The sequence below is a fragment of the Lynx canadensis genome, chromosome D1, assembly GCF_007474595.2.
Source record: "Lynx canadensis isolate LIC74 chromosome D1, mLynCan4.pri.v2, whole genome shotgun sequence".
Classification (NCBI taxonomy): domain Eukaryota; kingdom Metazoa; phylum Chordata; class Mammalia; order Carnivora; family Felidae; genus Lynx; species Lynx canadensis.
Genome location: NC_044312.2, coordinates 6,821,437 through 6,834,274, shown reverse-complemented (window position 1 = coordinate 6,834,274; position 12,838 = coordinate 6,821,437). Strand labels below are relative to the sequence as shown.

The following is a 12,838-nucleotide window of genomic DNA, read 5'->3' as shown; positions in this document are numbered from 1 at the left end:
TGCAACAGGACAGAAAACTTACAGCATACCTCGAGGCTGAAGCGTAGATTAATGTTATTCAAAGCTCTTTGTATGCATCAACTAGCAAGAATTAGCCACAGTTCATTTACCTATACTGTCATCTAGCTCATAATCTCTTATTCCATCCATGAAGATTCCAAGGCTTTCATAAAGACGTAAGTTTACTACATTCCCTCGATTCACTATAGTAATAAAACTTCCTATATATACGAAATTATTCATGTAGGCAGTGTATAAGACAAAGATACGTCAAGATTAATTCGGTTATCTGAAATGCAAAATAATCATTTCAAGATGAGTTCTCCAGAAACCTAATCTGGAAGGAACTGTTCTTAACCCTGGTCACTCAGGATTCCCACAGAGAAAGCCCAGCTGAAGCTCACCTTACAAAATCACAAGACACACGAATCAACAGTCCACCACATACGAGATTCAATAGACACAAGTGCAGGAATGTGATTTATGTAGAGCTATTAGAGAGACTATAAAATAGGGATGTGTGAAATGATTAGTGACAGAAAAAGAACAGAAAAGTTAAAAACAAGTGGATGTTACAAAACAAGTAACAGATCTGACGAATGATTCAGAGCTAAGAATGAAAAATTATTCCTGAAAAGAAACCCGATGAATGGTCTAAAAAGGAGATTATGCATGCTAACAAGAGAATTCATAAACTAGAAACGGGATACAAGTCATCAGAGAAAGAGAAGAGAGCACAGAAGGGTTTCAAAGATGAAGAGAATAGAATGAGAAGGGCCAGTATACATTTTTAAAAGTAGAAACGATACCGTGTCTTTGAAATCTGTTCTCCCTAATGTAACAACTTCACAATCTAGTAACGCTGAGGAATCTTCCTACTGAAAACCCAAATATGTTTCTTAAGTACTAATTTGCTTTTAACGTTGATTATATTTTTTTCAATTTACTTATTTTTGAGAGAGAGAGAGAGCATGCACGCAAATGGGCGAAGGGCAGAGAGAGAGGGAGACAGAGAATCTGAAGCCAACTCTATGCTCTGAGCTGTCAGCACAAAGCCCAACGCTGAGTTCAAACTCACAAACTGTGAGATCACAGCCTGACCGGAAGTCAACGCTTAACCAACTGAGCCACCCAGGTGCCCCTCAACATTGCTTAATTTTATTGTAGCTTTACTATGATATATAAATGGTTACAATTGTAAAAGTTTTTTTCTTTTTATAAATATCAAATAACTTATTCATACATAATACCCGAGAAACAAGTTTTAATTAAAAGCTACCTCAAACCTAGCAGTTTATTTCCTCTAATTCACTGTCAGTTATGTTCCTGCCCTTAAGCTGAAGCAGAAGTCAGTTGGTCTACTGCGAACAACACAAGTTTGTACTTGGGAAGAAAAAATACATGTTCAGCCCAGAAGTACAGCATGAACGACACTTCTAAAATGTGAGAGAAGAGATTTTCGTGGAGACTGTCGAGGCATCTTCTGGTGACCAAGGCAAGTATTAAACATTTTTTAAAAACACAGTACACAGTTCATTTGGTTGTACATTAACGCCTATTCCAAGTACGCCGGCTGCGTTAAAAATGAAGGCCGCGATGTCATTTCTAAAGGCTGAACCGCAGGGCGAGGCACGTGCTGCCTCACACCCACGCTTTCCATCCCGGGAAGAGCCGGCTGAGGTTCTTGGGGTCCATGGCCTGCTGTATGAGCAGATTCACCTGCCCCCTGACGCTGAGCACGGTTCCTTCCTCCACCCCTTTCAGTTTCTCTTGGAGCCGCATCAGGACGCGTTCGGCCACTTTGTTCAAACTCTGGTCGATGTCACTAAGGACAAACACAGAGGCTGCATGAGACGGAGCGGGTTAAAGGGCCTTGGGAAGAGGAGGGTCTGAGCAGGCGACAGCAGGGCTCACCCGAGACCGCGTCTGCACTCCTGGTCGTCCGCACTGGGAGTGGAGTGGAGCTCCGCGTCGTCCTCCGGCCTCTGCTGTAAATACAGAGCTTTCAAAGGATTCATGGTCCAGTCAAAGAGGGGATCGTACAGGAGGACCTAGGCAGGGAGAAGAACAATGTGCATCTGGACGTGTATTTAGACACAGAAGAACCCGCTTGATAGAGGTAACGGAGGTCAAATGCTAGGCGGAGGGATGGAGGGGGGTGGAATGGGCCAGCCTATGGCAGGCACCCCCCACCTCCTTGTGGAGGAGACCATGCGAGCACAATGCTCCGGGCTTCTCACCCCCCCAAACCATTCTTCTTGTGTGGGGGTGCCGACCTCCCCCCACCTGGAAACTGCTCTATTCAAGAGATAAGGACTAGTCACTTTCCTCCTCCTTTCTCCTCCTCACTGCTATGGTCCTGGGCAAGGGCACCTGCTCTGCCCACCCCAGCTCCCCTCGGGCTGGACCCAGGCAGAGGTTAGGTGTGGGATGATTTTATCTGTACTAACCCAAACATTTTGATTTCTACCTTATTCTTAAGGCTTTTTCCTTTTCTCTCCATAAGTTTCAAATTTGGAGAAAAGAAAGGGTATACTTTATTGAAAACGCCTCAAAACCGAAGGTCTAGTGCAGTGTGGAGACAGATCTATGTAGTGGAATTTGAAAACCAAAACAACTGGCATGGCCAGAGCAAGGGACTTTAGGTCTTAAATTTTAGTAAATGAGGTCATGAGAGATTTTTGACCTTGGCAATGTGGAACAGCTAACTGCCCCTGCTGTTTATAAGCAGACTTTTTTTTTTTTTTTTAAATACTCCTTAGCAAAAATGCTTACCACACAGGTCTTAATAAGTGCAAACTCATTTCCAGGGATGATGACTACAGAACTGTACCATTTTTTTGCTGCTTCGTGTTTTCTCAGTTCTGTGGGCTGCGACTATAAATTGCCTTTAGCGTTACATGTTCAATTCCAAGACATGTACTGATTCAGCAGTACCAGAATTGGCTCATCCATTTCATGCTTTCCACTGTTTTAAGCAACCCCCAGAGCCACTAAAAACCATAGGGGCACCGACTCTGAATATATGTGGTTTGTCTGCAAGTTCGAGGATTCCTGTGTGACATTAAGTTGGGCATTGACATGCTCTAGAGCTGAGGCATCCAAACCAGATTCACCCACACAGGGAGGTACATTTTTTAAAATTCCAGTATAGTTAAAACACAGTGTAAGATTAGTTTCAGGTGTAGGATACAGATATTCAATACTTGTATACATCACCCTTTGCTCATCACAAGTGTTCTCATTAATCCCCATCCCCCCACCCGCTCACCTCCCCTCTGGTGACCATCAGTGTGTTCTCTATACTTAAGAGTCTATTTCTTGGTTTGCCTGTTTCTTTTTTTTCCCCCTTTGCTCATTTGTTTCCTAAATTCCATATGGTATTTGTCTTTCTCTGAATAATTTTGCTTAGAATATACACTCTAGCTCCATCCATGTTACTGCAAATGGCAAAATTTTATTTTTTTATAGCCACGTAATATTCCACTGTATATATACATCACTTCTTTATTCATTCATCTACTGATGGATGTTTGGGCTGTTTCCGTAATCTGGCTATTGTAAATAATGCTGCTGTAAACATAGGGGTGCATGTATCCCTTATGAATTAGTGCGTTTGTTTAGGTAAATACCCAGTAGTGCAATTACTGGATCATAGGGTGGCTCTATTTTTAACTTTTTGAGGAAACTCCATACTGTTTTCCAGAGTGGCTGTACCAGTTTGCATTCCCACCAACGGTGCAAGAGGGTTCCCCCTTTCTCTGCATCCTTGCCAACATCTACTGGTGATTTTACCATTCTGACAGGTGAGAGGTGATATTTTATTGGGGTTCTGATTTGCATTTCCCTAATGATGAGTGATGTTGAACATCTTCTCGTGTGTCTGTTAGCCATCTGGATGTCTTCTCTGGGAAAATGTCTATTCGTGTCTTCTGTCCATTTTTTAATTGGATTATTTGGTTTTTGGGTATTGAGTTTTATCAGCTCTTTATATATTTTAGATACTAACCCTTTATCAGATATGTCATTTACAAATATCTTCTCCCATTTAGTGGGTTGCCTTTTAGTTTTGTTGATTGTTTCCTTCACTGTGCAGAAGCTTTTTACTTTGACAAAGTCCCAACAGTTTATTATTTTTACATTTGTTTTCCTTGCCTCAGGAGACATATCTAGGAAAAAAGTTGCTATGGCCATTGTCAAAAGAGTTACTACCTGTGTTCTCTTCTAGGATTTTTTTATGGTTTCAGGTCTCACAGGTTTTTAACCCATTTTGAATTTGTTTTGTGTATGGTGTAAGAAAAGGGGTCCCGTTTCTTTCTTTTGCATATTGCTGTCCTGTTTTCCCAACACCATTTGTTGGAGAGACATTCTTTTACCCGTTTTATATCCTTTCCGACTCTGTCAAAGATTAATTACCATATAATTGTGGATTTATATCTGGGTTTTCTATTCTGTTCCATTGACCTATGTGTCTACTGTTGTGCCAGTACACTACTGTTTTGATTACTACTGCTCTGTAATGGAACTTCCAAGCCTGGAATTGTGATGCCCCCAGCTTTGCTTTTCTAAGACTGCTTTGGCTATTTGGGGTCTTTTGTGGTTCCATACGAATTTTAGGACTGTTTCTTCTAGCTCTGTGAAAAATGCTGGTGATTTATTAAATGTGTAGATTGCCTTGGGCAATATAGACATTTTAACAGTATCTGTTGTCATACATAAGCACGGAATGTCTTCTTCTTTCCTTGTGTCATCTTCATTTCTTTCATCAGTGTTTTATAGTTTCCAGAGTACAGCTCTTTCACCTCTTTGGTTAGGCTAATTCCTAGGTATCTTATTTTTGATAAATTATAAAGGGGATTGTTTTCTTAATTTCACTTTCTGCTGCTTCCTTATTAGTGTATAGAAATGCAACAGATTTCTTTTCAACGTTTTTTTTTTTTTTTTTATTTTTTTATTTTTGGGACAGAGAGAGACAGAGCATGAATTGGGGAGGGGCAGAGAGAGAGGGAGACACAGAATCGGAAACAGGCTCCAGGCTCCGAGCCATCTGCCCAGAGCCTGACGCGGGGCTCGAACTCACGGACCGCGAGATCGTGACCTGGCTGAAGTCGGACGCTTAACCGACTGCGCCACCCAGGCGCCCCAAGAAATGCAACAGATTTCTGCACATTGATTCTATATACTGTGTCTTTACTGAATTCATTTATCAGTTCTAGTCATTTCTGGAGGAATATTTTAGGGTTATTATCTTTTTTGGCACCATGTCACCTGCAAATACTGAGTTTTACTTCTTCCTTACCAATTTGAATGTCTTTTCTTTCTTGTTGTTGTCTGACTGCCATGGCTAGGACTTCTACTGCTGTGTCGAATAAAAGTGGTGAGAGGGGCCATCCTTATCTTGTTCCTGATCTTATTAGGGGGAAAGCTCTCAGTTTCTCACTATTGAATATGTTGTTTCCTGTGGGTTTTTCACATAAGGCCTTTATTATGTTGAGGTATGTTCCCGCTACACCTGCTTTATTGAGGGCTTTTATGATGAATGGATGTTGTACCGTGTCAAATGCTTTTTTCTGTGCCAACTAAAATTATCATGTGGTTTTTCCTTTTATCGATGTGAGGCATCATGTTGATTGACTTGCAAATACCGAACCTACATCTGTTTGTCAGAGATACTGGCCTGTAGTTCTTTTTATGGTGTCTTTATCAGGGTGATACTGGCCTCATTGAATGAACCTGGAAGTTTTCCTTCCTCTTCTATTTTTTGGAATAGTTTGAACAGAATAGGTATTAACTCTTCTTTAAATTAACAGTCTTTAAATGTTTGGTTGAAATTGTTGGTGAACCTGTCTGGTACTAGACTTCTGTTTGAGTCGATAATCAAAAAATCCCAACAATTTCATTGCCGGTAATCAGTCTGTCCAATTTTTAAATTTCTTCCTGCTTCAGTTTTGGTAGGTTATGTTCCTAGGAATTTATCCATTTCTTCCAGGTTGTCTAATTTGTCTAATAGTTTTTCATAATAATTGTCTTATAATTCGTTGTTTGTTTTTTTTTTAAGTAGGCTTCATGTGCAGCGTGAGCCCAACGTGGGGCTTCAACTCAAAACCCTGAGATCAAGACCTGAGCTGAAATAGAGTCGGATGCTCAACCAGCTCAGCCACCCAGGTGCCCCCAATTGTTTGTATTTCTGTAGTGTTGGTTATTTCTCCTCTTTCATTTGTGATCTTATTTGAGCCCCCCCCCCTTTTTTTTTTTAAATGAGTCTGGCTAGAGGTTTATCAATTTTATTGATCTTTTTAAAGAAATAGCTCCTGGTTTCATTGATCTGTTCTCGTTTTTCTTAGTTGCTATTATCATTTATTTCTGCTCTAATCTTTATTTCCTTTCCTCTGCTGGTTTTAGGTTTTGTTTGTTGTTTTTTTCTAGCTCCTTCAGATGCAAATTTAGGTTGTTTGAGATTTTGAGGTATTTGAGTATTGCTATATACTTCCCTCTTAGAACTGCCTTTGCTGCATCCCAAAGATTTTGGACCACTGTGTTTTCTTTTGTTTCTTTGATTTCTTGGTTGGCCCATTCATTCCTTAGTTACTTAATGTCCATGTATTTGTGGTCTTTCCAGATTTGGGGGTGGGTGGGTGGACTGACTTCTAGTATCCTAGGCCAGAAAAGGTGGATGGTATGACTTCAGTCTTTTTTAATTTCTTAAAAAAGAAATTTGTGGCCTAATATATGATCTGTTCTGGAGAATGTCCCATGTGCACTTGAAGAGGATGTGTAATCTGCTGTTTTAGGGTGGAATTTTTGGATATATCGGTTTAAATCCATCTGGTCCAGTCGGTCATTCAAAGCCACTACTTCCTTGTTGATTTCCTGTTGGATAATCAGTGTGAATGGGATGTTTAAAGTCTCCTTCTGTTATTGTATTACTGTTGATTAGTTCCTTTATGTTTGTCATTAACTGTTTTACGTATTTTGGTGCTCCCTGTTATGTGCATGCTTACAATTATTGTATCTTCTTGTTGGACTGTCCCCTTTATTATTATATAGTGTCCTTCTCGGTCTGTTCTTACAGTCTTTGTTTCAGAGGCCATTTTGTCCGATAGAAGTGTTGCTACTTCTGCTTTCTCCTGACATCCATTTGCGTGATAAATGTTTCTGCACCCCCTCGCTTTCAGTCTGCTGTGTCTGTCTTTAGGTCTGAAATGAGTTTCTTGTAGGCAACATATAGATGGGTCTTTTTTGTTGTTGTTGTTTAAATCTACTCTGTCACCCTATGTCTTTTGATTGGAGCATTTAGTCCATTGATATTCAAAGTAATTACTGACAGATATGTAATTATTGCTATTTTGTTATTTGTTTTGTGTTGTTTTTGTGGTTTTTCTCTGATCCTTCTGCTCTTTCATGGTTTGCTGACTTTCTTTAGTAATTATAATTGGATTCTTTTCTCTCTATTCTTTGCATATCTATTAGAATTTTTTGATTTGTGGTGACCATTAGGCTTATATATAATATTTTCATATAGCAGTCTATCTGAAATTGATGGTTGCTTAAGTTTGAACCCATAGGGAGGTACATTTTATTAATCAACTAAAAGAAATGGAGGCTTCTACTATTATAAAAAGCCTGTAGGGGCGCCTGGGTGGCTCAGTCGGTTAAGCGGCCGACTTCGGCTCAGGTCACGATCTTGCACTCTGTGAGTTCGAGCCCCGCGTCGGGCTCTGTGCTGACAGCTCAGAGCCTGGAGCCTGTTTCAGATTCTGTGTCTCCCTCTCTCTGACCCTCCCCCGTTCATGCTCTGTCTCTCCCTGTCTCAAAAATAAATAAACGTTAAAAAAAAAAAAATTAAAAAAAAAAAAAAAAAGCCTGTATGTTCTTCTCGGGTTGAAGAAACATAAATTATTTCAAACTCTAGGGCTTCTGCTGGAGTCACAGTTGCCAACTCTGAAATCAAGGAGGAACCAGACTACTTCAAAAATTGACTTTAGTCTTACTATCAGAATGGAACACAATAAAGGGACACAGCCTGATTAAGCTAGAACAGGGTTTCTCAATCTCGGCATTACTGACATTATCGGGCTGAACACTTTGTTGTGGGGTGTCCTGTGCACTGAAGGAAGTTCAGCAGCATCCCCAGCATCGACCCAGTACAGGTTGATAGCTCATAAAAACCACAAATGTTCCTGCCCTATCCCCAGAAGTATGGTTTGAGTATGGTCAGCCTCAACATTTTTTTAAAAGGAGTGCAGGTGATCCTAAAGTACAGCCGGTCCGGCACCACCAGGTAAAGGAATAAAAGCTGAAGACTCTAAGTAAGGGAGGCTCGCCTATACTCTGGCCCCCACGTTGCCTTGTGGAGGAGACACTACTACCTCTTGCTCCACACGCCCTTCTCGCCAGCGTGGTGAGTGCCTGCTCTAGGTACACAATTTTGTCCTGGGTAGAGCTGGTGTCACAGGCACTGGAAATCTGCTTTCCTTCCTTCCCTTTCTGCCTGATCAACATGAGTCAGTGACTAAATGGTTCTGAACCTGGGTAGGGAAAAGGAGATACGACTTCCTGATTTCTCTTAAAACTCCAACGGAAACCATTCTGAAAGCAAGTAATGCCATAGGAGAGATCTAAGACATCAAAGTGCTGATTTATGAATTAAAGACTAGAGATTACTTATACTGCTGTAAAATGCCCAGAAATTTGAGAGGACTGGAGGCATTTCTAAACCATGATTTACTCATTTATGCATCCCACCCCCCTCCTGCTGCCCGGCATCTTCTCACCACATGAAAATGAAGCACCGATCCTCAAACCAGTCACCTTCTAACAAGATCCAGTCTCTCAACAGAGATTTCCTTAGAATCCGCCTTACCTCCACGATGGTCAACAGGGTTTCCTGAGAGCTTCTCATAACCTCCATGGTTTTCTCACAGCATCTACAAACACGTTATAAATAGGGATTTTGTTACACAACACTGTTTCCAACATACCTTCATCTGTGTACATTCACGTATACCGTGCTGAGACTATTCTTGTTAATAATTCCCAAATTAGTATCTCAAAGAGCAGAGTACTGGGCAGACTGTTTTCAGTAAATGTTTTTGAAAGGAATAGAAGTATGTAGGTGAACGTAAGCTAAGCATTATAAGGATAACACAGTACTACTATGAAACTGTCCTTGATTATTGTGGTAATTTTTAGCTCATTTTGACTAGAATGTACTCTGTTAAAAGCGGAGTACACGGCCCAATGCTGGGAAAACTATGGGGAACTGCGACGTGCTCTCAGCAGGAACTGGTACATCGGACACTCCTTCAGCACAGGTTATAGGCCCGACAATGAGCGCCCAACGGAGTTCTGGGCAATAACAAGAGAGTTCACTGGGGCAGAGAGAGTTCACTGGGACAGGGGCATTAAAGGTGGAGGCAACTGCTTCCAGAGGGGGCTAGGAAGGAGGTTAATATGTCCTGTGAGGTGAGGTCCCGGATGGTCAGAAGGAAGGGGAAACTATTACTCTTTCTATCTCGGGTTTCTCCTTTCTACCAATAAAGCACTGGAACATAATTTACCAGTGAATTCTATAATCTTCAGAAATCAATCATCCAAATAATTTTGACACCAAAAGCCATCTGCTTTACCTATCTTTTTAAACACCTTTTGCGGGAGGCAGGCAGGGGATGGGCTACATGGGCAGTGGGGACCAAGGAGGCCACCTGTGATGAGCACTGGGTGTTGTAAGTGATGAATCACTGAATTCTAGTCCTGAAACCCATACTACACTATGTGTTAACTAGAATTAAATAAAAACTTAAAAAAAAAAACAAAAAACCCGATTATGTTTAATGTTAAGGGATTATAAGTAAAATTCTGTTTCTCTCAAAAAAACCCAAAAAACAGGCCGGTGGTCACCAGAGGTGGTAGGTGGGGGAAGGGACAGGGAGGAAGGTGGCGAAAGGTACAAACTCCCAGGTAGAAGACAAGTACTGGACACGGCAAGTACGACAGGAGGACACCAGTTAACACTCTGGTTCACCCTCGAACACAGCTGTGTGATAGGAGAGGGAATCTTAAGAGTCATCACAAACTTTGTCTTTTTCTGTTCTTCTTCGCTTTTTATAGTATTGGTATGGGATGATGGATGTTAGCCGAAGCTACTGTGATCATTCTGATCATTCAATATATATATATATATATATATACACATATATATATATATATATCAATCAAACCATCATGCCGTGTGCCTTAGACTTCTACAGTGATGGATGTCAGTTATTGTTTAATACAACTGGGGAGAAAAAGAAATAAATACACACTTACCTTCTGAAGACCCCTTCAACACCAGTAATGCCCATCCCATCCACAATATCTCTGGTGAGTCTGAAAGGAACCGTCTCAGGAGTAGGCAGGATTTTACCCTGTTCAAAAGCGACTCCTAAAGTCAACAGTACAGCAGCGTTAGGAGCTTCCCTCCTCCCGTGTGGCACGTGAGCTGTGCATACACCCCAAATAATCTGTCACCGACAGTCCAGAGCACCAGAACCCACAGTGTTTTATTCTCTTTCTGCTCTGCTTGCCTAGGAGGTGCACCTCAGATTGAAAAAGCATGACTACTCTAGACGTTAGAGAAGTTCCAGATTAAACAGTGATTTTTTTAAAAATGAAATAATGATGGATAAGATTTAAAATGCAAAACATACTATGTATGTAATCTTAATTTATATTTCTTTATTTAAATATACACAGGGGGACCTGGGTGGCTCAATCGGTTAAGTGTACACCTTTTTTTTTTTTTTTTTTAAATTTTTTAATGTTTTATTTATTTTTGAGAGAGAGTGTGCGAGCAGGGGAGGGGCAGAGAGAGGGAAACACAGAACCTGAAGCAGGCTCCAGTGGCTCTGAGCTGTCAGCACAGAGCCCGACACGGGGCTCGAACTCCCGGACTGTGAGATCCTGACCTGAGCTGAAGTCAGATGCTTAACCGACTGAGCCACCCAGGCGCCCCTAAAGTTTTTATTCTGAGACAGCTATAGATTCATATTCAGTTGTAAGATACACTACACAAAATACAAAATTTCTCATATACCTTTTATCCACTTTCCCCCAATGGAACAGCTTACAAAACTATATAGTACAGTATCACAACCAGGATACTGACATTGATCGAATCAAGACACAGAGTATTTCCATCACCACAAGGATCCCTCGTACTGGCCCTTTTATAGCCACCCACATCCTCCCGCGGCCTATCACCACCCACCCGGCCACCCTGTGCTTCCAGCAATCACCACTCTTTTGTAATAAATGCATTCTGGGGAAAACCATATAATATCCTTGATCTCCTCTATTCTAATGGAAATCAGCCTTACTCTGTCTTGGCAAACCACTTATGTGGCTACTACAGAACTTGTAATTTCCTAAGACTACACCCTTTTACAAATCTTAAAATCCACACTAAGTGAAATCTTTTCTTTTCCCTTGTCTACCTCTGCGGCTGCTCAGCGACATGCGGCCTTCACTCGGCCATATTTCGGGTCTCACCATTCCCGCAAACTCGTCTTCATTCTTCACCCCTCCGTATTTGCCCTCTCTCCTGTCCGGATGATCCTTGCTCGCTCACTCTAAGACCTGCCTTAAACGTCCTGTTCTAGAAGAACCCCCCGTTACGCCAGCAGTCAGCCAGTCCCTCCTGCACATGCTGATGCTATCTGAAACATCTCCTGCTGTGGTGTATCTATCTCCTTCTCATCTGTAATAAGCTGGGGGCAAACATCATTTCTTATGACACCGTATTTGTTAAACAGAATAAAGACGCATTTCTCATCTTTCACTACTTACCTAAATCTATGTGTACGAGCTCTGCGGACTGCTCATTTATCAAGATGTTCTGTACGTGTCTATCACCAAGTCCAAGTATGTAACCGACTGGGAGAAAAAACAACCTGAGATCACTGGTATCTATTTCTAGAACACATTTAGCCACAATGTCAACTAATACCACCACCACATGACTTTTTAGTGTAGGCCATTTAGCCTAAAGGCAGATATGTATATAACTTGCCACTTTGTGTTTTAAGTCAAGTCTTGCCAGCTATTTTCATTTATACTGCATTTTACAAACCTAGATGATGTGCTTAAAAAAAAAAAAAAAGCTTTCCCTTTACAAATAAGCATACATCTAAAAATATTAGTACATACTTCCAAAATTAGTGTGGTTAAAGTCGAGACCCATTATGTGGCAAGGTCAAAGCAGTATTATATGCATTCGAATATTTTACTCAGTATACTTTTAAAGTGAGAAGCCTATGGGTAAATTCTTCATTCCTCAGTGAAACTTTCTCCCCTGTGATGAATTACATTTCACACAAATTAATCATTAATTCATTTCATCAGATATCTATCCAGGAAAAACTACATTTCTGTTTTTAACATAGATGATGGCATGCACGAATGCTTTTAATCCAATGAAAAACACCGTGCGGTATTGCGGAAGCAGTGAATAGGGAGTCAGGAGGCTTGTATGTGTAGCCACGTTAACTGGCTCTACTTTCTTGTTTATAAACTAAATTAGCTGAATCAGATTAGAGATTCTCAGTGTGGAAAAGAAGAGGGTTTTGTATTACCTAGAACTTTTTCAAAACGTACATGCCCTGCCCTCCTGGAGTGTGGTACTTAAGTGATGGAGGAATGGTCTTTATTACTTTAAAATCAATAGATTAAGAAACCTCTGGTGTTCAACATGAGTTTTCACAGTTTAGGATTTTGTTAATTGCCCTATCTAGCTATTCCAATCTCTTACCAATTAAAAAAAACAAAAAAAACAAAAAACAAAGCCAAAATATGCACT

The 12,838-nt window shown here is 40.8% G+C and overlaps 1 protein-coding gene across 9 annotated transcripts in view; it reads right to left on the bottom strand.

Annotated features, from left to right (window-relative positions):
- Nucleotides 1-1,173: 1,173 nt before the first annotated feature.
- Nucleotides 1,174-12,838, bottom strand: part of ATM (ATM serine/threonine kinase) — a 132,945-nt gene continuing 121,280 nt past the window's right edge. For 7 of the 9 annotated variants that reach the window (XM_030331223.1, XM_030331232.1, XM_030331224.1 and 4 more), the window contains 5 exons: nucleotides 11,830-11,916; nucleotides 10,312-10,426; nucleotides 8,864-8,927; nucleotides 1,915-2,051; nucleotides 1,174-1,825 (listed from right to left, as the gene is read on the bottom strand). In XM_030331223.1, coding sequence (XP_030187083.1) covers nucleotides 1,642-1,825; nucleotides 1,915-2,051; nucleotides 8,864-8,927; nucleotides 10,312-10,426; nucleotides 11,830-11,916 — 587 coding nt within the window. In that variant the 3' untranslated portion in view covers nucleotides 1,174-1,641. Of the gene's footprint in view, nucleotides 1,826-1,914; nucleotides 2,052-8,863; nucleotides 8,928-10,311; nucleotides 10,427-11,829; nucleotides 11,917-12,838 lie in introns of those variants that run through there. The other 2 variants (XM_030331233.1, XM_030331234.1) reach the window with 2 other exon arrangements.